The following is a 24,309-nucleotide window of genomic DNA, read 5'->3' as shown; positions in this document are numbered from 1 at the left end:
ACAGCTTTTTGGGCTGGTTTGCTCCTGGGACACTTCCCAAACCCAGGATGCAGGTAGCTTGTTTCAGGGACATGCTCTGCCATTTCTGCAAAATTCATAAACACCATGCCACTCTTGTTGGGCTCCCATTTGTCAGTGCTACTCTTGATTTGTAGAGCCCAGAACTAGAGATCCCTTTGTTCTGGGCCATCTATCTCTAGGAATGGGGCTGGAGTCTGAGGAGCCCATCAGAGGTCATACACCACACAGTAAGCCCCATCTTCAGCATAAAAACCAAAAAAACCTGTTGTTGTAGAGTCGAATCCAACTCACAGCGAACCTGTAGGACATAGTAGAACTGTCCCACAGGGTTCCCAAAGAGCGGCTGGTGGATTCAAACTGCTGACTTTTTGGTTAGCATCTAAGCTCTTAACCACTGTGCCAGCATCCTCAGCACAGAGCCCACGAAACCCCCAGGTCTCTGTTCTGAGTATTCAGGCTAAGCCAGATTCCAGGACCCTTACATTTGGGCAGTTGCCCACTTCTACAAATCTTTCTGGATCCTGGTACTGTTGTCGATGAATTCACAAACCCTGCCAGATTGGTGTCCCTGCTCTTTGAATGCGAGCCACAGGCCTCCTCTGTCCAAAGCAGCAATGAAGTAACTGAAGTGGAAACACAGCCCTGGGGCACATCACTAGACTTCCCTATGGCTGACCTGGACCTACTACCTGTGTCCTCTTGGGGCCTGACATACACTGGGGACCCATGCCAGCTCTGGGACTGCCCCCATCATTGGCACCCAGCCCACCCCACCCCATCCTTCCACAAAGTACTGACAAGAGCTTCCTTCCACGGTTATGCAGAATCCATGCCCACCATGCCTAAGTGTTCCTGTGATAATGTAGTTTAGCCCTTTGCTTTTTTTTTTTTGTAAGCAAAAACTTTCTCCCTAAATAATTCAGTTCAGATTAGATTTCTAAAACCTTAGTGTTGGAAAATGATTAAGAGATCATCTCTACCAGATTTCACCCTTCCATGAAACTTTATAGCACTTATCACCAGAACCTTTGCTTTTTGTGACATTTTGAGCATTTGACCACTCCTGCATGGAGATGGGGGTCAGGTGGGGAGCACACTGGGCGTTCATGAATAGAAGGCTTTCTCCCAAACACCCTGAGGAATGGACTCGCTGGTGGACACAGGGAGTTTTTCATGGCAATGAAATAAGCTGTGACATTTAACGGAAGGGAATTAACTGTAAACAGCACAGGAAGAAGTCTCCCGGCAAAGGGATATCAGGCTGGTCTTTCCGGTTCCGGTGGGAAGGTCATTCTCCTATGGGAGGAGTCAGCTGACTGATGCTAAGGCTCTGGTCTGTCTTCCTCCCCCATCCAAAATGAGCTCAGAGCCTAGATGGGGTTCTTTATTAGCCCAGAACTCTCCTTGTTCCTGATCCATGTCGGTTCAGCCAGGAAGCCTGGGGGTGACCTTCAGGGCTTCCTGCCCACCCACACACATACATATACCAAGTCTGAGATGCCAGCCCTCCAGTTGTGCTTGCCCAGCTGATACCATGGGGCCTCCACCTCTCAGGTCTCAGCTAAAGCACTCCCCCTATTCCTGACAACAAGTCATCTCAACAGCACCAACCACAGGCATCATGGTGGACCATCAGAACCAGTCCCTAATGGATTCTGATGCCAGCACACATGCTCCTGGGCTCACCGTCTTTCCTAACATCTCCATGTGTAAATAGAAACTGAGATTTCCCACGTGATTGCTGTTCTAGACCATGGGAACCAGTACCCAGAGCTCCAGTTAGTTAACTCCTCCTGCCTACCCCCAACCCACAGGCTCCTCACAGAAGTGCTGTTTGTGGGGCCCACATTCCCCTAGAATGAACTCTGCTCCCGGAGTTGGTGGCTGGACCTGGGGGTGTGTATTTTTCCAATGCCTCCTCTACTAACCTTTAATTACACTACGTGCCCAGCTCCCCAAACCATTAACTTCCACCTCTCAGCAACCACACGTCAATTAATAGAGGGCCTGCTCAGAGCTCAACGCTCCTGAACACAATTAAGCGTGACAGTCCACAAATAAGAAAGAACTGGAGAATTAATTAAGGTCTAAACAAATTAATTACCAGTCCCCAATCAATTCTGATGCCAGCACACATGCTCCCGGGCTCACCGTCTTTCCTAACATCTCCATGTATAAATAGAAACTGAGATTTCCCACATGACTGCCGTTCTAGACCAGGGGCACAGCAAGGCTCAGAAACCAGCTCGAGGGAGAGGAGTGGCCACGCCAAGCATCCTCCCTGGCTTTCCATGTGTTCATATGCATGTGTACAGGCACACAGTACACACACACATACGTGCTCAGCACACACATGAACATGCACGTACACACCCAGGCTGAAACACCAAGGGCGAGCTTAGGGGCAGAGCCTACTCCTGGTGGGACACTCAGTGACTCTGGACACTCTCAGCCACAGGGGTGAGGGGCTATCCAAGAGGAGTTGAAAGAGCCCTGGGCTGGGCCTGGAAGGCCTGGGTTTTCCTCATCTTGTATAACTCTTAGCAAGTCTGAATTGTTAATTTTTCTGTAAAATGGAAATGGCCCATTCTGTCTTTGGGTCCTCCTTGAGCTAAGAAGGAGGTCTGAGGTAGAAGACTGGCCTGCTGGAGAAACGTGGAGAGACAGAAGCCCCTGTGTACTGGGCTCTGCAAACCCAGGGAAGCCGGCAGTGACTGTGAAGGAGGTTTCGGCAGGAAGGAGCTGAAGTGGGGTCTGGTCCTGTCCCCCATTTCCAGATGAGATTGCAGGCAGAGTGGTGGGAGCGGCAGAGTTGGGTGCAGAGACCAGTGAAGAGAAGTCTCCTCCCACCTCCCCACACCAGGCTGGAGCAGGAGGTCCCGAAAGGAGCTGGGCGTCAAAGAGGTGGGAAAGAGCCACTGACTCCTGGAAGCCCCTGTATTCCCTGGAGCTTGAGTCCCCTGCCTGTTCAGGGGTGGAAGCGAGGGTGTGGCCTCTGAGCACAGGTCACAAAGGCCTCTTCACAACCCTCCTGTCACACTGAACACACCTCCCTCAACACACACACACAAGAGCCAGGGCTTAACACGATCACTTCCACGTGCCTCAACCCACATCCTATGTGCACTCAAGGCTTGGTGAGTTCTGTCTTCTTATCATACCAGGTGCCTGAGGGGGCAAAGGACCTCTACAAGGTAAAGCAAATCCTGAGCTAGCTTCTCAGGGGCCTTAACATTGGCCTAGCCCACTGCAGAGAGCAGGGGTGAACACCCAGCAAGACCTAGACCCTGCCAGCACATAGTGGGGCTTAGAGATGCTCTGTCCTGGCCAGGTGGGGCCTGGAGCTGAGGTGAGGGGAGGCCAAGTGCAAGGACTGGATGGTGGCCAGGCAGGGTGAGTGAGGGGCGTGCCTCTTCCTCTTGTAAACCACTTTGTCAGTGTTAACCAGGAGTTGGCAGGTGCCCATTTGCAGATGGGCCTGGGATGGACATCAGGAGCCAAAGAGATGGAACCCTGCACATGGGGGGAGTAGAGAACTGGGGCTGAGGGTGGATGGCAGGCAGGCACACAGCAGGATTCGCGCAGCGGGCCTGCAGAAGCAGCCAGAAAGGGCCCACTTTTCTCAGGATCCTGGTGAGCTAGAACTATCAGGGCTGTGACCCACACTGTGGGCAGCCTATGCAACTGGCCAGGAATATGCAGGGTTTTAAGACTCCTCAACAGTGGCTGGGTGAGTGGGAAGAGGCCGGAGGCTTCTTCCTGACAAAAAAGGGGGAATCACAGGCTGGAGCCCAAAGAGAGAGAGGTCAGAAAGTCTAAAGTGGTGATGGCAGAAAGGGTCAAAACCAAAAGCAGGAACCCATCCCTGAAAAACCCCAGAGAGGTTAAGACAATACCACCCCAAGGTCACCTAGCACGATGGCGCAGAGCAGGGCAGGAAGGGGCCCCTGGCAGAGTTCTTATCTGAAGTTTGGCTCCAGGGACAGATTACATCTGCCCGAGTCCCAGATCCAGTCCAATGCAGCTGGGAGCTGCCCACTTTTCAGGCTGCATTTGACCCTCTAGCCCTGAATGGCGAGGAACGCAGATCAGCGGCAGTGCTCGCTCAATTAGGCCCTTTAACAAAGTCAGATCTAAAGAGTTATTCCATTAATGGCCCACACCAGAAATAGCCAAGAGTTCATTAAAAGTGTGGAGTTGCTATAGCAATTATCTGGGTTGGCTGAGGCGCAGCTGGGTGGTTAGTTCTGGAGTTCATTAGCCTCTGGGCCATCAAGGAGGTGGGGCTGCCCAGTAATGATCTCCCACCTTCTGAAAGGGGCTTTTCAGGGGCTTCAAAGTATTTTCTTATCAATAGAATCTCATCTACGGCCTCATCTGATCCTCCCCACAGCTCTGGGACACAAGAAAGTGGGTATGGTGTGCCCCCATTGTATAGATCGGGAAGCTGAACCCTGAAAGTGAAGAGCAGAGCTAGGACCATGAGCCTGGGTCTGACTCCTGGCTCTTCAGACTGAGCCTTGGCACCAGGGAGGTCACAGGACCCCACGCCCCATCCTGGGCCTGCTTCCATCTTTGTCCTCTGGCATCTGATGGGGAGCTCGGGTGTTATCAATCGAGCACTTGCTTATACCTTTCTATTTTAAATTTTGTTTTTGTATATATAAAAATATACACAACAAAACACACACCCACTCAACAGTTTCTACGTGAACCATTCAATGACACTGGTCACATTCTTCATATTCTGTCACCATTCTTGCCATCTCTACCTGTATTGTTTTACCGCCATTAACTTAGACTCATTGCCCCTAAACTCTTCATTTATGTTTTAGAATTACTGTTGTCAATTTGATCTCATATAGATAATTCTTTAAGAGAGCACAATGTCCAAGGCAAACATTCTTTATTAATGGAGCTAAACTGTTGCTCAGTTTAAAGATGATTTCAGGGGAACGCCTCTCTTTTGAATACTGATCATATGCTGCCATGTACTGCTTTCAACGTTTATTTCTTTTTACTGTTCTTTAAACTTCCCACTGCCGAGCCCCTCTCCCCAAACAGGGTGAAGGCTTTTAAAAGGTTGGGCCAGGCTGAGCCTTTGTGGGACTCTCAGGGCTGAGCCTGCAGCATCTACTGTGAGCTCCTAACCCCAAATCCATTCGGAGCCCTGCTGGCATAGCGGTTAAGAGCTCGGCTGCTAACCAAAAGGTCAGCAGTTCGAATCTACCAGTCACTCCTTGGAAACACTATGGGGCAGTCCTGCTGTCCTGTAGGGTCGCTGTGAGTTGAAATTGACTCTATAAATGGCCATGGGTAACTCCACATGCAGCAAAGACTGGGCTCACAGCAGGAGAAAACCTCTCCACACACACGTGTGCACGTGCACACTCATCTGGACTTGAGTGTCAGCCTCCAAAACCTGAGGGGTCCACAATACTCAAAAAGACTTGAAACACTCACACTAGCTGGGGCTCAGAAACTTTTGTGTGTTTGTGTGTGCCGTTAGCTCCTCCGGTGGAGCCCTGGTGGCTCAGTGGCTAAGAGCTCAGCTGCTAACCAAAAATTGGCAGTTCAAATCCATCAGCTGCTCCTTGGAAACTCTATGGGGTAGTTCTACTCTGTCCCATAAGGTCGCTATGAGTGAGGATAGACTCGACGGCAACGGGTTTGGCGGTTTTGGTTGACTTCTCTGGCGGTCTGATGAGGCCTATGTACCTCTCAGAATAATGTTCTTAAATGCATAAAAGAAAATACATAGGATTACAAAGGGGTTCTACGGAAATAAGATATCAGGTTGTTTTTTAAATTGTGACATAGTAACAGATGTGTTTTTTAATTAGTGAATTAGATAACAAGATCTAACAGAGGATCTGTTAACTACTGAAACTGAATTAGTGTTGAACATGAATGACATTTTAAGATCCCTGTAAAAACTACGAAGTGACATGAAAATATCTGTGATTTCTATTGTTGAAAGAGGCACAGATCCCGCTAATATCACTGAGGTTTGTTGCCTACATTCGTACTTGAAGGAAATGTTAAATTTCAGTTAGAGGTTAGTGCAAATATTTTCCCCAGCCAAGTTCCCGGGATCCACTGCATTCTGTCTGCAGGCCCTTTGTGGACCTGAAGATTCCAATTATGGGCTAAAAGCAGCGTCTCAGGCACAGAAGTTGGTCAGCAGGGTACCCATCAACACTTCCTCTATTTATACACATTTTGCTCCAGTTACCCCAGGCAGGAGAGCCCAGGTATCAGGAGAGGTGTGGAAGAGCAGGCCAGCTCCCATGGACCCCTGCCACCATACACCCACGTGGAGCACACGTACACAGACACCCCTTCCCTGGGCAAGTCTTACCTACAGCAGGGAATGGCACGAATCTCTGAACGAGAAGGCGAGTGGCCGGGGTAAACTTATTGGCTTTTTGAACCAGGACGTTAAGGCCCACCTTGGGAAGAGAAAAAAAAAAGAAAAAAACTGAAAAAGGGCATGGTGTTGCAGTGGCCTGTGGGAGGAAGGGCGGACACAGAGGGGTATCATCCTCCCCTGAAACTGCACCGAGGTCCCTTATCCTCACAGTCACCTGATGTTGCAAAGGTGTCGTGTGGCTATTACCTATTCATCCCAGTTAACTGGCCCATGAGGAAGGAAGAGAGGAAAAATGTCATACACACGGTGGAACTGCCTCCCAGGGGGTGGAGGAGGGATGGTGGGGCAGTTACTGGTAGAAGGCTATATAATCTGTAAATAAATGGTATAAGACAGTTGCTGTTGGGTCTGTTCCAACTCATGGCAACCCCATGTATGCAGAAGAGAAGTGCTCCACAGGGTTTTCATGGCTGTGACCTTTTGCAAGCAGATCACAAGGCCTTTCTTCCACAGTACCTCTGGGTGGGTTCAAACTGTCAACCTTTCAGTTAGTAGCCCAGCACTTAAGAATCGGTGCCACCCAGGGACTTCTAAATGAAGTACAGGAATTCCTCGTTTCCTACCCCAACCCCTACCCACTGCCTTTCCAGACCCCACTGAGGGCCCAGGCATGGGCCTGCAGTGGGAGGCCTCAGGCTAGGCAGAGCAGCTCAAAGCAGCAGTGAAAGCCCTGGGCCCACTGGCCTGCCTTCATCCAGACCTCAGCTCCCCTTGTTCAAGCCAGGACACCAGGCCTCCTCCCTCGCCTTTGCTTGAGTCCTTTCCATCCCAGTCCACCTCCCATGCTGTCCCTTGTCTTTCTAGAACACAGGTCCAATCATGTCCACCATCACCAATTCCTTCACGCAGCACTCTCGGCGCTCCAATGCCTCACATTCTGCCTACATGGTCTGGGCTGCTGTTTATCAAATGCCACAGGAACCTTCCAACTGTAGAGTCTTTTACCAGTGCTGTTCTCTATTCCTGGCATGCCTTCCCACCCCTACTCAGTCCACACCTGTTTTTGAAAGCCCACCTCTAGTGTCATTTACTAGCAGTGGGACTTTAGGCAGGTAAGTAATTTAGCCTTTCTCTGCCTCAGTTTCCTTGTCTGTAAAAAAATAGTAATAGCTACATCCCAGGACCGTAACAAGAATGTATGTAAATGGTTAGCATAAGCTTGGCACATATGAGGCCTCAATAAATGAAACTGCATTGTAACAATGCCGCCTTGTCCTGGGCAGTAAATTGCCTCACACATCACCAATAGCTCCATCTCAACATCACTCAGTCCACTGCTCATGGTTCTGATGTCCCCTCCAGATTGTGAGGGAGGGACCATCTTCATATGCCAGCGCTTAGGACAGTGGATGGCACATGAGAAATGCTCAGCAACTTGGTGAGTGAGGAATGATTGCACGAACCAACAAAGAAATGAAAGGATGGTGAGATCAGCAAAGGCTAGAAGGGGGCTTCTTATGGAAGGAAGGCTTAGGCCAGGCAGAGGAAAAGGACCTTCTGGTGGGTTAGACAGCATGGGCACAGGCATGGAGGGAGAAAAGGATGCACTCATGTGGCCAGACCAGAGGACAGGGGTATAAAGCCTGTCCCTGCCTGTAGATCTCTCCCTGGGCCTAAGGCAGCCTGCTCTTGGCTCTGTATACCTGGTGGCTCCCTCAGCCCTGGCTCTGGTTTCAACCTTCTGGGTTGTTGAGGAAGATGCAGGGCTGCCAGTGCCTGCAGCAGTCCAGGCAAGTGCAGTACAGTAGGAATGGAAAGGCTAGCCCACCAGCCCCCTCCCCACCCAGCAGGCACTGCGCCCAGGGCCTTACTGAGCCAGTGTGCTTTAGGCAGGCCAAGCCTGGGTTCCCCTTTGTCTCAAGCTGATACTCAGAGTCCAATCTTTGTCCTCCCTGCTTGCTCGAGGGATGGTTGGGTGGCAGGGTGATGTGTGGCAGCTTGGACACCTTCCTTGGTAGAACAGGGCAGGGCTGGAAGCTGCTAGCCCAGGCTGGGCCCTGCCACCTCTGCTTCCCAGGCTGCCTCTGGCCATGGAGATGGGACATGCCAAGTTAAAAAAAAAAAATCTATTGCCACCAAGTCAATTTAGACTCATAGCGACCCTATAGGACAGAGTAGAACTCCCCCATAGACTTTCTAAGGGTATAAATCTTTATAGAAGCAGACTGCCACATCTTTCTCCCATGGAACAGCTGGTCAGTTCAAACTGTTGCCCTTTCGGTTAGCAGCCAAGCACTTAACCACTGCACCACCAGGGCTCCTTTTACCAAGTCCAGGTCTCCTCAGCTCTCATCAGGGGGTGCCTATCTATTTTGGTCACTCAGAAATGGCCTCACTCCCTCCCCGAAAACTACACTGGGGAAAATGCTTATAAAGAGTGCAGAGAAGGAAGAACGGAAGTGCTGAAGGACAAGCAGACGGGCATTACTGATGAAGAGGAAGAGGAGGAAAGGGGCCCAGGGAAAAGACAGTAAGTCCCTCCTACATGCCGGGCCATGTGCTAAGTCTGTCACATGAAATATCTTGATTGAATTCCCCCTACAAGGCTTTTGCAATCATGAATATGGCACAAGGCTGGGCAACAGTTCGTTCTGTTATGCATAGGTCACCATGAGTCAGAACTGACTCAACAGCAACTAACAAGGCTTTTTTGTGGGACATGTTGCCCCTTTTCACAGAGAAGAGGTGGGTTCAAAGAGGTTAAGTGACTTTGCCCAAGGACAGACAGCTATTACGAGGCAGGTGAAATTAGGATTTGAACCTAGGGTCTGCTAACTCCAAAGCTTTGCTCTTAACCACTGTACTATTTATTTTCCAATCGTCTTCCTTCTCAGTAAGTGATGCTTCAATGCCTCACATGCCATTTAAAACTGGCGCTTCATAGTAAGAGCCAGATATCGGCTTGAGGCAGAGGTCCAGATGAGTGAAAAATGGAAGGCAGTTCAAGTCAGGGGAGATAGGGCCCTTGAACCCATCCCCCACCCGCCAGCAGCTAGAAATCAGGAGGTCTGGGTTTAAAGCCCCACATAACTCATTTGGAAAGATGCAGGAAATGCTGGAGGAGTGGGTAGAGGAAGCCATCCAAGGAAGCCAGCAGGGATGCTTGAGCCCTTTCCACATGGTAGCCTCTTGGAGCGGGCAGGGTTGGGAGTACAGTGGGTGGGTAACGAGGAATAGTGGCCACTGGTTGTAGCAAACACTCCGCCTTGCCCCCATGGCCTCGAGCCTTCCCCTCCCTGGCTGCAGCCATTCTACCCACCGGCTAGGATTGGCACAGTGCAGAGTGGGTGTCCCACGCATTCTCACCCGTCCTACATAGGAAGCCAGAGTAGGGAGGAAGAAGGGAGAAAGCAGTGCTCCGGTCTCAGGTCTCTTTTGGCCTCCTCTCCCCTGAAGCCCACTGGCACCTCCCCATTGTGGACAGGATGTGATTTAGCACAATGCAAGCTTCTGAGAGCATGGTCAACATGCCCAGGCACAGGGAGGAGCCAAGGACCAGCAAGAGTGGGCAGAAGACCTGGGCCTGTTTGTAGCTGTGAGCTCACTAGGACTCACGGAGGTCACCCAGTCCAACCAGTGATGACAGGCCCAGTGGCAGGAATGGCATGAATATGGGGAAGCAAGTAGCCACTCAGCCTGGATCCTCTCCCTGCCCAAGGCCCAGGCCTTACCGTCCCAGCAGTGAGGATAGCCACAGCCTGGAAAGGAATCCAGGGTGGGCTACCGACCTGGGGTAGAAGTCCGTCTGTTCTGGTTCCTCAGGAGCCCTTTGGCCTGGAACATTTGGTGGAGCCCATTAAAATTAAAAAGCCAAGTGGCTGGTGCCTCTGAATGCCAGCTCGTTTTCCCTGGCATGGTAGGTCCTGTTTAAGGGAACCAGCTGGCACTAATGGCACACAACTCATCACAAACAGCAGCTAGCAATCAGAAAAATCGGAGCTAATAATCGGGTTCGGGGAAGATAATGAGATATGGAACAATCACTGCTGAGGGTCCCCCGGGGTCTGTTTTCACAGCTTCCAAATAAGCCACAAAGTAGAAATTAACCAAACAGGGGCTCCATTTTGGCGGAGGGGAAAGCAAACAGAATGAGACTTTGCACAAGAATTCCTGGTGTGGCCAGCAAACAGGGTCCTGTGAGAAGCAGGAGGCCAGGACCTGTGGAGATCGGGGGACTGTCTCCATCTACTTCTCTCCAAGGTCTGGATTCCAGGTCAATGAATTTATCACAGGCAGCTGACAGGGGGCAAGAGGAAGAGGAGACAAGAACTGGGCTTCCTGATAGCCCCACTTAGCTGGGGCTAACTGCTGACCAGCACCAGGAACCTCGGGTGAGGTGGGAGCTCCATGATAACAACTGCAGCATCATGAGTTAAGGGGCCGAAGAGAAGCCACCGGTAGCTGTATCCGTGAGTCTCAAGGTTGTTTCCAGGCCAACGACAGCCTAATTTCTGCAAGGCCAGTAGAGACACTAGATGGGGCTTGGCAATGCATGCATCTCTCTCTCACCCAGCTCTATGTCCTCATGTCCAACTGCCTGTAGGACAGCTCTGTGGCAGAGCCGCTCTGTGGCTTCGGGCGCTCTGCCTCTACAAACCCTTGCTTTGCCTCACCCACATACTATTCCTCCTCTCTCATTCCCAGCTCAGCTCCTCGTGTCAGAAACGTCAGAGTTGTCCTGGACAGGAGCCTCTCCCACTCCACATCTAGCCCACTGCCTAGATCTACCTGTCCTATTTCCTAGAGATCTTGAATGCAGCCTCTTCTCCCCCTCTGCTTCTACCACCTAGCGGAAGTAACCATCCTCTCTCCCTGGATGACTGCCCAGCTCCTAACTGGGCTCCCTGCTCCCACTCTTGGCCGCAGCCAGATCAATCCTCTAAAAATGGGTAGCGACTCTTGCTTGAAGTCCTCCTTGAAAGAGATGTTCACTGCAGCACTATTCACAACAGCCAAAAGGTGGAAACCACCCAAGTGTCCATCAACAGATGAACAGATTTAAAAAAATGTGGCATATCCACACAATGGATATTATTCAGCCATAAAGAGAAATGAAGTTCTGATACATGCTATGACATGGATGAACCTTCAAAATATGCTGAGTGAGATAAGTCAGACACAAAAGGACAAATATAGAATGATCTCATTTTCACGAAATATCTAGAATAGGCAAATGCATAAAGACAAAGTTTATTAGTGGTTACTTGGGGTGGATCAGTACAGCCCTGGTGGCACAGTGGTTAAGAGGTTGGCTGCTAACCAAAAAGGTCAGTGGTTCGAATCGACCAGCCACTTCTTGAAAACCCTATGGGGCAGCTCTACTCTGTCCTATAGGGTCGCTATGAGTCGGAATTGACTCGATGGCAATGGGTTTGGTTTTGGTTCTTTTGGGATGGATCAGAGGCGGAACGGGGTAGGTATTGCTTAAGGGGTACTGAGTTTCTGTTTGGGGTGATGGAAAAGCTTGGAATAGTAGCAACGGTTGCATAACATGATGAATGTAATCAAGGTCGCTGAATTATGCACTTAAAAATGGTTAGAAGGGTAAATTTTTTGCTATATATATTTTTGTTGTTGGTGTGTGCCATTGAGTTGATTCCAACTTATAGCAACCCCAGATGACAGTGTAGAACTGCCCCACAGGGTTTCTTAGGCTGAAATCTTTAGGGGAGCAGGTCGCCAGGTCTTTTCTCCCATAGAGTGGCTGGTGGGTTTGAACGGCTGACCTTTCAGTTAGCAGCCAAACACTTGGCCATTGTGCCACCAGGGCTCCTATATATATTTCACCACAATAAAAATATCTGGGGGAAAAAAAAAGCTTTCTGCAGCTTCTCACTGTACTTACAGACCCGCACGGCCCGGCACGACCACTGGCTGGCCTTGCTTGCGAAGCTCCAGCCACTGACCATCTTGCCATCCTCTGGGAGCTCACACTCTCTCCCCAGGGCCCTCACACTAACCCCTCTCCTGCCTCCTCACTTTTCAGATTAAACATCAGGCTCTCAGAGAGGCCTCCTCTTCCCTCAGGACTCCCCTTTTCCATTCACTCACAGAACCTGGAACTTTTCTCGTAGGCATCTCTCACAGTCTCTAAGAATATATTTATTTACCTTCTTAAAATTTTTTGAGTCAAATAATACCTGTAGATGATTTGAAAATTGAATAGTACAGAAATGTTTTCACGTATAGACTCTACGAACTACCCATGTCTTCCAGTAGGTCCTGCTGTGGAGGCAGGGACTGCGTTTCTCTTATTCTTCACTAAATTCTGGTGCCTGGTGAAACGTGTAGGTGCTTGATAAATGCTTCTAAGATCAATCAAGTGAATGAATTCTGAGGCAGGAGAAAAGTGAGCTACAAAACCACTGCCGTTCACGTTAGCAAACACTTACAGAGCACCACTCTGGGCTGGGCTCTGGGAGAGAAGAATGAAAAGCCGGATCCTGCATCACAGGTCTGAGGATCCACCAGAGTAGATCGTTTCACACACTCTGCTAAGGGGCAGGGGCCTGGAGGCAGGCAATTCTGGAGGCTTCTGGGAAAGGGGATGCCTCATTGAACCCTAAAGGGTGAGTAGGAGGTAGCCAGGTAAGCGGTGGGGGGCCTAGTAGATGTTCAGAAACATGAAATACCAGGTTGTCCGCAGGGCACTCAGAAAAATGGCTGCACAGAGAACGGTACATGGCAGGCTCTGCAGATTCTACTGGCGTCTGCCACAAGATGGTCCAAGTGGCCCCGAGGAACAATGGAGAAAGGGGCACCATGCCTGAAAGGAGGAATGCCATGAGGCCAGAGATTAGTTCCACTCTTGGGTAGTGAATAATAATGTAACCAAATGGTCAGGGGTTTGTGTTGGACATGGGGACCAGGGCTGGGGAAGGTCGAATCTTCAAGGCACCCAAAAATACCCACCAGAGGGTGCTCTTTGTAGAACAAACTCTTGGCAACCCACTGGATCCATGATCTGTTATGGAGGCCAATTGTCCCCCAACCCCAGCCAGTATGTTGCTTGGCAACAGGCTCAGACGCAAAGAGGCCAAAGCGTCCACAACAGAGTTAGGCACAGGCTAACTCACCACAGCCGAGTGTTTTGTTTGCTTGCAACAGCGACTAGTCTTGAACCCTGAACGTGGCCCTATGTTGTACAGGGCTCAGCCGGCCACCTGCTGAGAGCCTATTACATCAGACCCCTTCCACGTAGGAGGTGACAACAACTTGTCCCCACAAGAATAGATGCAGAGCTGCTGTTTCTGTCTGACTCGCCACTGCCAGCATCACCATCTGCAGGCTTCCGGAACACTTCAGATTCTGCCACAGGGCCCAGGCAGTGGGCCCTCCAGCCTGGGATCCATTCATAGCAAAGCCATGAGGTAACAGACTGGTCCTGAGAGTCACAGGAGCTGTTACCTCCCTATGAAAGCCTGATTGCATAGTGGCTAAGAGTGTGGTGGTTCGAATCCACCAGCCACTCCTTGGAAATTCTATGGGGCAGTTCTACTCTGTCCTGTATAGTGTTGCTATGAGTCAGAATCAACTCGACAGCAATGGGTTGGTTTTTAAAAATTTTTTTTTGTCACCCCCTCCACCTCCATCAGGCCCAGAGAAGAAGAGAAGGTCCTGATGTACAGCCTCCACCACAGAGCTAGCCAGGCACTGTCCTGCAGGAAGTAGAGCTTGCTCTGGACCCATTGACAAAGATATGCTACTCCTCTACCTTGGCCCCAGGCCTGGGAACCGAGTATGAAGGTGGGTGCGGGGTCTAGCCCCATTACACCAAAAGAGCCTCTCGAAATATTTCTTCCAGCTCCCACTGCTCTCAGGGTATCTAGGGAGGGACTCTTCTACCAGGGGGCATGGAAGCTGAAACACATGACTTGTCTTTTTCTGCCTCCTTGTACCACAGGGGGGGTAGAAGAAAAAGGGGTCCTTCAGTGTGTGGCTAAAGTCTGGGCTTAAATCCCAGCTCTATCAATTACTTCACCTCTATGCCTCAGTTTTCTCACCTGTAAAATGGGAATAACATATAAACGACGCCTAGCACGTAGTATGCACTCTAAGTGTTAACCATATTACTATTATGATCATTATCTGACTACCAAGGGGAAGTGGCATTGCCACTAAACAATGACAACTGGGAGGTTTAGGGATTCAGCCAAAAGGCTCCCTGGGATACTTCCTTACTCCAGTGTCTAGTAGTAAAGGTTAACAGACAACTACTGCATCCTCAACAGAAAGGACTCCTCAGCACCCAGAACCTTTGGGAATGGAAGTCAACATTTCCCCAACAGGGGACAATCTCGGCCAGCTAAGGCCAGGCTGAAGGTGAAGCATCTCAGAATCCAGTTCCTGATGGTCCTGCAGGACTCAGCCCCCTCCAGCCCCAAGTCCACCTTTATCCAGGGTTGTCCGTTGGCTGGGCCCGCCAACTCCCCATAACTCTCTCCTCCAGCCCACCTCTGCCTGCACCCCCTGCCATACCCTAGGTCCCTGAGCCCAGGTAGGGCCTCCTGGCATGGCCCTCCTAACTCCTTGGCAAGGCCCTCACAATCCTTTGTGAATGGGCTCTGCTAGCACCTCCTACTTTTTCATCACCTCCCCACCTTCGCTACAAGACAGCCACACTCATTTCCTGGCCGTGTCCTGAATCTGTCATGCTCTCCTCCTGTGTGCTTCTGCACGTGCTGTGCCCTCCACCTGGACGTCCACCCTGCCTTCCTCTGGTTCTCACCCAACTGTCCTGTAAGTCTGCCCTGTATGAACTGGGGTGCAGTCGTTAACAGCTATGGTTGCTAACTAAAAGGTTAGCAGTTTGAATCCACCAGCCGCTCCTTGGAAACCCAATGGGGCAGTTCTACTGTCCTATAGGGTCGCTATGAGCTGGAATTGACTTGATGGCAGCAGGTTTTTTTGGTCAGTGTCTGATTATCACAGAGTATTCTCAGCTTCCCTACTCTGCATCTCTTAACCCCTAGCACCTTTACCGTGCCTGGCACATAATCAACCCCCTAAAGTGAGGGAATGAGTCTGGCCTCCCCTCACCCTCATGTACCCAGGGCCCAGCAAGGGCTGACCACAGAGGTGCTTAACACCACCTCCCAAACGAAAGACCAGTGAAAACTGCGGGAGGCTTCCTTTCTTATATATATATATAAAAAAAAAGGGAACTGTTGGGTTTCAAAAATAACTTAAGTCGGAATTTCTTTTTATTTCCAAGAAGGGAGCCATACATTGCCAAATCCATATAGATGGCTTGCCAAGAGGCTGCTAACCCCGACGCAGCGTCCTGCAACCAGCCCTAGACTTCATTTAGGGGACATGCAAATTGGGGATCCCTGATTCTAGAGGTTTGCTGGCCAAGGCCAGAGGCTTTTCTGAGACAGGGCAAGGGCTCTCCAGGGTCCAGTGGAGGCCTGGCCTCCACTCCAGCTGACCCTTAGCACCTGGGACCTGCCCGTGGCCTGTCAGCCCCCATCTACGCCACCTGCTTGTAAGGACTCATTTTAATTAATGCCAGAGCTGGGCCAACCACTGAGGCCATGACACTTGTTTGCAGGTCACCTCTTCCTAACAGGCTCGCCCTGGGAGGGGATTTGTCACTAATTGAAGCAGAGATCAGTTAATGAGGCTGCGAGGCCTGGGGTTCCAGAGAACAAGGGAAAGGAAAATAAAATAAAGCCTCTTTCTTTGGAGGTTTTGTGATTTACACACAAAAGAAAAGCAAGCGAGCTGCAGCTTTTCCAAGTCAGAAACCCCGCTCCATCTGCCGGAGCTGGACCCTTACTGTGTGAAGACATCGGGTGGAGGGACGCCGCCACCACCAAGGCCAGCAATCAATCAGCCACCTAATTAATAAGCATTTACGGAGCAGTGCTCTGTGCTCCCCTCTGTGGGGGAGAAGACACAGTCCCTGTCCTTGGTTAACTTATAATCCAGCTGAGGACAAGCTCAGGCATGGAACAATGAGAGAACTGGGACCCGGGCATGAGTGAGTATGTGAGATAGACATAAGTTTCTAGGACTCGGATGGGGGGTGCAGTGTGAGCTGGAGTGGTCAGGGAAGGCCCTCCAGGGGGCTCTGCAGCTAGGCAGGGGGAGGAGCACAGGCAGAGCACCCAGGGACTGTGACAGCCCACCATAAGTCCTCCAGCCACTGCTGGGTGTGACCTGGCTCTGGAAGCCCTGGGGGCCCCAAGTCCCCAATACCTCTACTACACCTGGTCCTCAGAGCCCTCACTCCCAGATTTGGGCTAGGTCTGGCCCTGGGAAGTTCTGGGGATGGAATGGCTGATGACCCCTCTTCTAGAGTGAGGAGCAGAGATGCAGGGCCCGGAGCCTTGGAAAAAGCCTTATTCCTGATCCCAGAGCTGCAGGCCTACAGGGAAGGAAGTCCCACCAGGACAATAATCCCCTTTACTCTAACCTTTGCTGCTCAGTCGCTCAATATTCTCCCCATGTGGTCTCTCCCCAACTTCTCCTTACCTCACTCTTAAGTCTCAAAGAAGGAAAATGGGATCTTCGAGCTGCTAACTAGGCAAAGCTGTCAACTTCTCCTGTCATAGGGAGCAAGGAAGAGGCAAAAGAGCCCTTGCCCTCTCTCAGAAAATCCCTGACCTTAGCTCAGCAATCCCCACAATCAGGAATCCCCAATTTGCATGTCCCCTAAAGGAAATCTAGGGCTGCTTGCAGGACCATAAGGGTGGGGCTAGTAGCCTCTTGGCAAGCCATCTAAATAGATTTGCCAGTGTTTGACTTCTTGCTTCGGGTAAGATTTTGGGCATGAGATAGGGAACCCCCTCCCAACGGCTGTTTGGAGCTGACTTGATCTATGTGGGAGTAAAATAAATGAAGCCATTTCCGAACCACCCCAAGTTCCTGCTATAGAACAGTGAAATGAATTATGGTGTATGGTACAACTGTGACATTGTTGTGAACCATTATTATGCTTACTTAATGACACGGTGGGGCGTGAGGGATAGCTTTTATAAGGCCTTTCTTGCCATGGTCTTGTAACTCCCACCCAAGTGATTGGGTGGGACTATACAAATAAGGTAATTATGGCCCACCAAGGGGATTAGATAGCTTGCTAATAATGCAAATAAAGTTCATGGCATCCATGTGGGGTGGGACTGTGCAAATAAGGTCCGTGGAACCCTAACGAAGGGACCGGTCAGTTGTGCCATCCTGCTAGGCTTAAAATGAGCCATCCCAGAGCCAGGAGTGGAGTACATCTTTTGGATCTGGGATTCCTGCGCTGAGAAGCTCCTGGAACCAGGAGACAGAGAGAGAGAGAGAGAAACGGCAGCAGCAGAACCAGGAGACCAGCAGGAGATGGCCCAACCCACTGAGGGAGAAAGCTGAGTGCCTCTGGGCAGGAGGCTTGCTGGTGGAATGGGATGGCTCAGAGCAATTATTGCAGAGCTAAAACAGCTTTGTAAAACTTGCCTGAGCAGGGCAGAGGGCTGGGAAGATACTGTCCTGATGGAAGAACTGTATCCTGAGAGATCCTGAACCTGAATTGTAACCTGTTACTTCCCTAATAAACCCGTAATCACTAGTATTGTCTTTGAGTTCTGTGTGGCCAATGCAATGAATAATCAAACTCAGCAGAGAAGTAGAGAGTGCTATGGGAGGGACAGTTGGTGTCAGAATTGGTAAAGATGGCAACCAGAGGAGGCATGTCTGACCTCCGCCTCATAGGAATCAGCCTTGGGCTGTTGATCTTGATTCTCCTTCCTTCTTGTGGAGTTAAGAGGAAGTCAGATGCCTCCTCCACGCCATTTTTACACATAACTTAAAAAAGACCCATTGCCATCGAGTTGATTCCAACACACAGCAACCCTATAGAATCAACTAGAACTGCCCCATAGGGTTTCCAAGGAGTGGCTGGTGGATTCAAACTGCTGACCTTTTGGTTAACAGCCAAGCTCTTAACCACTGCACCACCAGGGCTCCATTTTTGCACATAGGAAAGAAGAAAAAGTAGATTCTGCCCAAAGATTATTACATGTGAGTTCTTTACAATGCTGTGTTGTTGTTCTTCTTGGGTGCCATTGAGTCAATTCTGACGCAGAGCAACCCCATGGGACAGAGTAGAACTGCCCTGTAGGGTTTTCTTTTTATTTATTTATATATTACACTTTAGGTAAAGGTTTAGAGAGCAAATTAGTTTCCCATTCAATAATTTATACACAAATTGTTCTGTGACATTGTGTTAGCACTCTCTCCATTACCATCCTGAGTTCTCCATTTCCATTCATCGTACTTCTGTGCCTTGGTCACGTGCTGACTTCCCCCATATCGTGTATTGCCTCTTCCTTCACCAAAGTTAACTCGTGTCTACTACCTAGTTAATGATTTTCCCTCCCTCTCCCTTCCCTCCCTAGTAACCATCAGAGAATATTTGTGTGCAAACCTTTTTTTGACTTTTTATAATAGTTGTCTCATACAATATTTGTTCTTTTGTGATTGACTTATTTCACTTAGCATAATGTCTTCCAGATTCATCCACGTTATGAGATGTTTTGCAGACTCATCATTATTCTTTACTGTTGTGCAGTATTCCATTGTGCGTATGTACCACAGTTTGTTTATCCATTCATCTGTTGATGGGCATTTATGTTGTTTCCATCATTTTGCTATTGTGGATGATGCTGAAATGAACATGGGTGTGCATATGTCTACTCATGTTACAGCTCTTATTTCTTTATGATATATACCCAGGAGTGGGATTGGTGAATCATGAGGTATTTCTATTCCTAACTTTTTAAGGAAGTGCCATACCGTTTTCCATTGTGGCTGTACCATTTTACATTCCCACCAGCAGTGTATGAGAGTTCCAATCTCCCTACAACCTCACCAGCACTTTTTGTTTTCTCCCATAGGATTTTCTTGGCTGTAATCTTTACGGAAGCAGATTGCCAGGTCTTTCTCCCACACAGCCACTGGTGGATTCAAACTGCTGACCTTTCAGTTAGCAGCGGAGTGCTTAACCACTGTGACACCAGGGTTCCTTCTCCTTACAATACGTGAATATTTTTTGTCTGTATTTTCTAATTAATTTTTCTCACCAGTAACATTTATTTATTGTGTAATGAACAAAATAACAAAAGTTCTCCCTTTGGAGTCAGCTACAGGAGGCCCTCCACCAGGACCTAAAGAGTACCAGATGTACGGGCAGGGGTGGCCTCAAGGGTGGATTGAGTGTGGACGAGGTCCTGGGAATGTGGGCTCTGCTCTGGCTTTGGCCCAGGCCCCTTGCTGTGTCATCTGCCCTCTGCCCTCATTTGGGAACAGGGAGCCACCATTCATCCTTACATGCACAGTCAGACTGCAAACCTCCCCTACTGAGAAGTTGTTCAATTCTCCAAGTCCTGTGGGAGATTTGAAAGGAGGCTTTCACCTTTGTCTTGAGGGGCTGACAGGCCTCCAGGAGGGACTGGGCTTGCGACCACATGACAGCAATCAAGGCCACAGAGAGAGACAAGGGCGCTCTAGGTGTTCAGGCAAAGAGTAAAGGGGAGGTGGCGTTTGGGGCACCAGTGAGGGATCATCCGCCTGTCTCTCCCTCTGGCGTAGCCGCCTTCCTGAGCATGAAGACTAGCTCCTCTGAGAAGCGTGCTGGGGAAACAGAGGCACCTCGAGGGACAGACATACCGCCCTTGCTGCAGTTGGCAGCACTCCCATCACCCGCAGGGGCCACCTCACCTCTCTGCCTGCTTTCCAAAACCTGGAGTGCCAGTTTGCTTACTGCTCTTCTCTGCCTAGAAAACCTGCCCTGACGGCCCACCCACCAAGGGGTCCCTCACAACCCTTGTTCTGGCGATGACTCTCAGACAAGGGTCCGGCCTGCGATGCTGGGTGGGGCAGCTACAGAGCAGCAGAATTAAGAGGAAGGTGGGGGAGCTACTCACTGCAATTGAGACGGCACTGATGACAGCTCCCAAGTAGCCCTGGATGAACTTGGATGTGGGTGAAGGCTGGAAGACAGAGGCAGAATTTCAGACCCACTGGGTGCTCCAAGTTCCCACATGCCACCCTTGCAAACAGCCCCTGGCCAGCAAGAAGTATTCCTTCTCACCAGCCCAGAAGGTCAGGTGAGAAGGAAGAGGTCGTCTGGAAGCCACAGGGACCCAGGCCTCCCTCAACTCAGTTCCACATGTGGAGACACAAGGCAGCAGTGTCCAGCGAAATGCTAAAGGGCCCACTTCATTTCTTCCCTGATCTTGAAAGGAGTCCTTGGGTTGTACAAACAGTTTATGCACTTGGCTGCTAACCGAAAGGTGGGAGGTTCAAGTTCACCCAGAGGCGCCTCGGAAGAAAGGCTTGGTGATCTACTTCCAAAAAATCAGCCACTGAAAACACCATGGAGAGCTCTACTCTGACACACTTGAGTTCGCCATGAGTCAGAATCAACTCAGTAAAAACTGGTTCTAGAAAGGTGATGGGCAGATTCTGCTGGTTGGGGCTGAAAACAAGAGCCAAAATAGACCATTAATGGCCAGGGCCAGGAGTCTCCTGTGTAGGAAGGCAAATGTTGCACATGGGGCACCTTCGAGGTGGAAATGGTGGTGTCAAGGCTGGTTAATGGTCTGGCTGGCTCTCACAGCTCTGGTCTGTCATGCAGCAACTGGACTCCCATGTTAATAGATGATTGTTGTTGTTGTTGTTGTTGTTAGGTGCCATCCAGTCACTTCCAACTCATAGCAACCCTATGTACAACAGAACGAAACACTGCCCAGAAGTGTGCTATTCTCACAATTGTTGCTATGCTTGAGCCCATTATTGCAGCCACTGTGTCAATCCATCTCTTTAAGGGTCTTCCTCTTTTTTATTGACCCTCTACCAAGTATGATGTCCTTCTCCAGGGACTAGTCCCTCCTGATAACATGTCCAAAGTATGTGAGACCATGTCTTGCCATTCTTGCTTCTAAGGAGCATTCTGGTTGTACATCTTCCAAGACAGATTTGTTCATTCTTTTGGCAGTCCATGGTATGGTCAATATTCTTCACCAACACCATGATTCAAAAGTATCAATTCTTCTTCGGTCTTCCTTATTCATTGTCCAACTTTCGCAAGTATATGAGGTGACTGAAAATACCATGGCTCAGGTCAGGGACACCTTAGACTTCAAAGTCACATCTTTGCTTTTTAACACTTTAAAGAGGTCTTTTGCAGCAGATTTGCCCAATGCAATACATTGACTTCTTGACTGCTGCTTCCGTGGGCATTGTTTGTGGATTCAAGTAAACTGAAATCCTTGACAACTTCAATCTTTTCTCCTTTTATCATGATGTTGCTTATTGGCCCAGTTGTGAGGATTTCTGTTTTCTTTATGTTGAGGTATAATCCATAATGAAGGCTGTAGATTTTTATTTTCATCCGTAAGTGCTTCTAGTCCTCTTTGCTTTTAGCAAGTAAGGTTGTGACACCTTCACATCACAGGTTGTTAATGAGTCTTCCTCCAATCCTGATGCCACATTCTTCATATAGTCTAGCTTCTTGGATTATTTGCTCAGCTGCAGATTGAATGAGTGTGGTGAAAGGATACAATTCTGACACACACCTTTCCTGATTTTAAGCCAAGCAGCATCCCTTGTTCTGTTCAAATGACTGCCTGTTGGTCTATGGACAGGTTCCGAATGAGCACAATTAAGTGTTCTGGAAATCCCATTCTTCCCAGTGTTATCCATAATTTGTTATAACCCACACAGGTGAATATCTTTGCGTAGTTGATAAAACACAGGTAAACATCTTTCTAGTATTCTCTGCTTTCAGCCAGGATCCATCTGACATCAGCAATGATATCCCTGGTTCCACATCCTGTTCTGAATCTGGCTTGAATTTCTGGCAGCTCCCTGCTGATGCACTGCTGCAACTGTTTTTGAATCATCTTCAGCAAAATTTTAATGATATTGTTCGATAATTTCCACATTCTATTGGATCACCTTTCTTTGGAATGGGCACAAGTATGGATCTCTTCTAGTCAGTTGTCCAGGTAGCTGTCTCCCAAGTTCCTTGGCATAAGACAAGTGAACACCTCCAACGCTGCATCCATTTGTTGAAACATCTCAATTGGTATTCCGTCAATTCATTAAGACTTGTTTTTCGCCAATGCCTGTAAAGCAGCTTGGACTTCTTCCTTCAATACCATCGTTCTTTATCATATGCTACCTCTTGAAATGGTTGAATGTCAACCAATTCTTTTTGGTACAGTGACTCTGTGTATTCCTTCCATCTTCGTTTGATGCTTCCTGTATTGCTCAATATTTTGCCCATAGAATCCTTCGATATTGCAACTCAAGGCTTGGATTTTTTCTTCAGTTCTTTCAGCTTGAGAAATGCCGAGCATGTTCTTTCCTTTTGGTTTTCTAACTCTAGGTCTTTGCACATTTCATTATTAATACTTTACTTTGTTTTCTCGAGCAGACCTTTGAAATCTTCTGTTCAGCTCTTTCACTTCATCATTTCTTCCATTCGCTTTAGCTACTCGACGTTCAAGGGCAAGTTTCAGAGTCTCTTTTTTTTTTTCCTTTTAAATTTTATTGTGCTTTATGTGAAAGTTTAAAAGTCAAGTCAGTCTCTCTTAGAAAAATTTATATATACCTTCGTATACACTCCTAATTGCTCTCCTCCTCATGAGACAGCATACTCCTCCCCTCCACTTTCTGTCCTCGTGTCCATTTGGGCAGCTTCTGGGCTCCCTCTACCCTCTTATCTGCCCTCCAGACAGGAGATGCCAGCATAGTCTCATGTGTCTACTTGATCCAAGAAGCTGGTTCTTTACCAGTATCATTTTCCATTCCATATTCCAGTGCAGTTCCTGTCTGAAGAGTTGGCTTTGGGAATGGTTCCTTGTCTTGGGCTAAAAGAAGGTCTGGGGACCATGACCTCCGGGGTCCTTCTAGTCCCATTCTGACCATTAAGTCTGGTCTTTTCGTGAGAATTTGGAATCTGCATCCCACTGCTCTCCTGCTCCCTCAGAGGTTCTCTGTTGTGTTCTCTGTCACGGGAGTCATTGGTTGTGGCCAGGCACCATCTAGTTCTTCTGGTCTCAGGCTGGTGTAGTCTCTGGTTTATGTGGTCCTTTCTGTCTCTCAGGCTTATAAGTACCTTGTGTCTTTGGTGTTCTTCATTCTTCCTTGCTCCAGGTGTTTTGAGACCAATTGATATATCTTAGACAGCCGCTTGCTAGCATTTAAGACCCCAGGCGCCACTCTCCATAGTGGGATATAAAATGTTTTCTTAATAGATTTATCATGCCAATTGATTTAGATGTCCCCTTAAACCATGGTCCCCAAACCCCCACCCTTGCTACGCTGGCCTTTGAAGCATTTGGTTTATTCAGGAAACTTCTTTGCTTTTGGTTTAGTCCAGTTGTGTTGACCTCTCCTGTACTGTGTGTTATCTTTCCCTTCACCTAAAATAAAACTTATCTACTATCTGATTAGTGAAAAACCCTCTCCTTTCCTCCCTCCCCCCGTCATAACCAGCAAAGAATATTTTCTTTTCTGTTTAAACGATTTCTCTAGTTCTTATAATAGTGGTCTTACACAACATTTATCCTTTTGCAACTGACTAATTTCACTCAGCATGTCTTCCAGATTTCTCCATGTTATGAAATGTTTCATGGGTTCATCATTGTTCTTTATCAATGCATAATATTCCATTGTGTGAATATACTATAATTTATTTATCCATTCATCTGTTGATGGGCACCTTGGTTGCTTCCAACTTTTTGCTATTGTGAACAGTGCTGCAGTGAACATGGGTATGCATATAGCTGTTTGTGTAAAGGCTCTTATTTCTCTAGGATATATTCTTCCAAGGAGTGGGATTGCTGGATTGTATGGTAGTT

The 24,309-nt window shown here is 48.9% G+C and overlaps 1 protein-coding gene across 4 annotated transcripts in view; it reads right to left on the bottom strand.

Annotated features, from left to right (window-relative positions):
- The window catches only part of SFXN5 (sideroflexin 5), a 164,522-nt gene that overhangs the window by 44,163 nt on the left and 96,050 nt on the right, over positions 1-24,309 (bottom strand). For all 4 annotated transcript variants that reach the window (XM_049856851.1, XM_049856853.1, XM_049856852.1 and 1 more), the window contains 2 exons: positions 20,365-20,430; positions 6,383-6,473 (listed from right to left, as the gene is read on the bottom strand). In XM_049856851.1, the coding sequence (XP_049712808.1) occupies positions 6,383-6,473; positions 20,365-20,430 (157 nt within the window). The remainder of the gene's footprint in view (positions 1-6,382; positions 6,474-20,364; positions 20,431-24,309) is intronic.

This window comes from Elephas maximus, chromosome 17 (assembly GCF_024166365.1).
Source record: "Elephas maximus indicus isolate mEleMax1 chromosome 17, mEleMax1 primary haplotype, whole genome shotgun sequence".
NCBI classification, from domain to species: domain Eukaryota; kingdom Metazoa; phylum Chordata; class Mammalia; order Proboscidea; family Elephantidae; genus Elephas; species Elephas maximus.
Note: the sequence above shows the minus strand (reverse complement) of the source record. Positions and strands in the feature narration are given on the sequence as shown.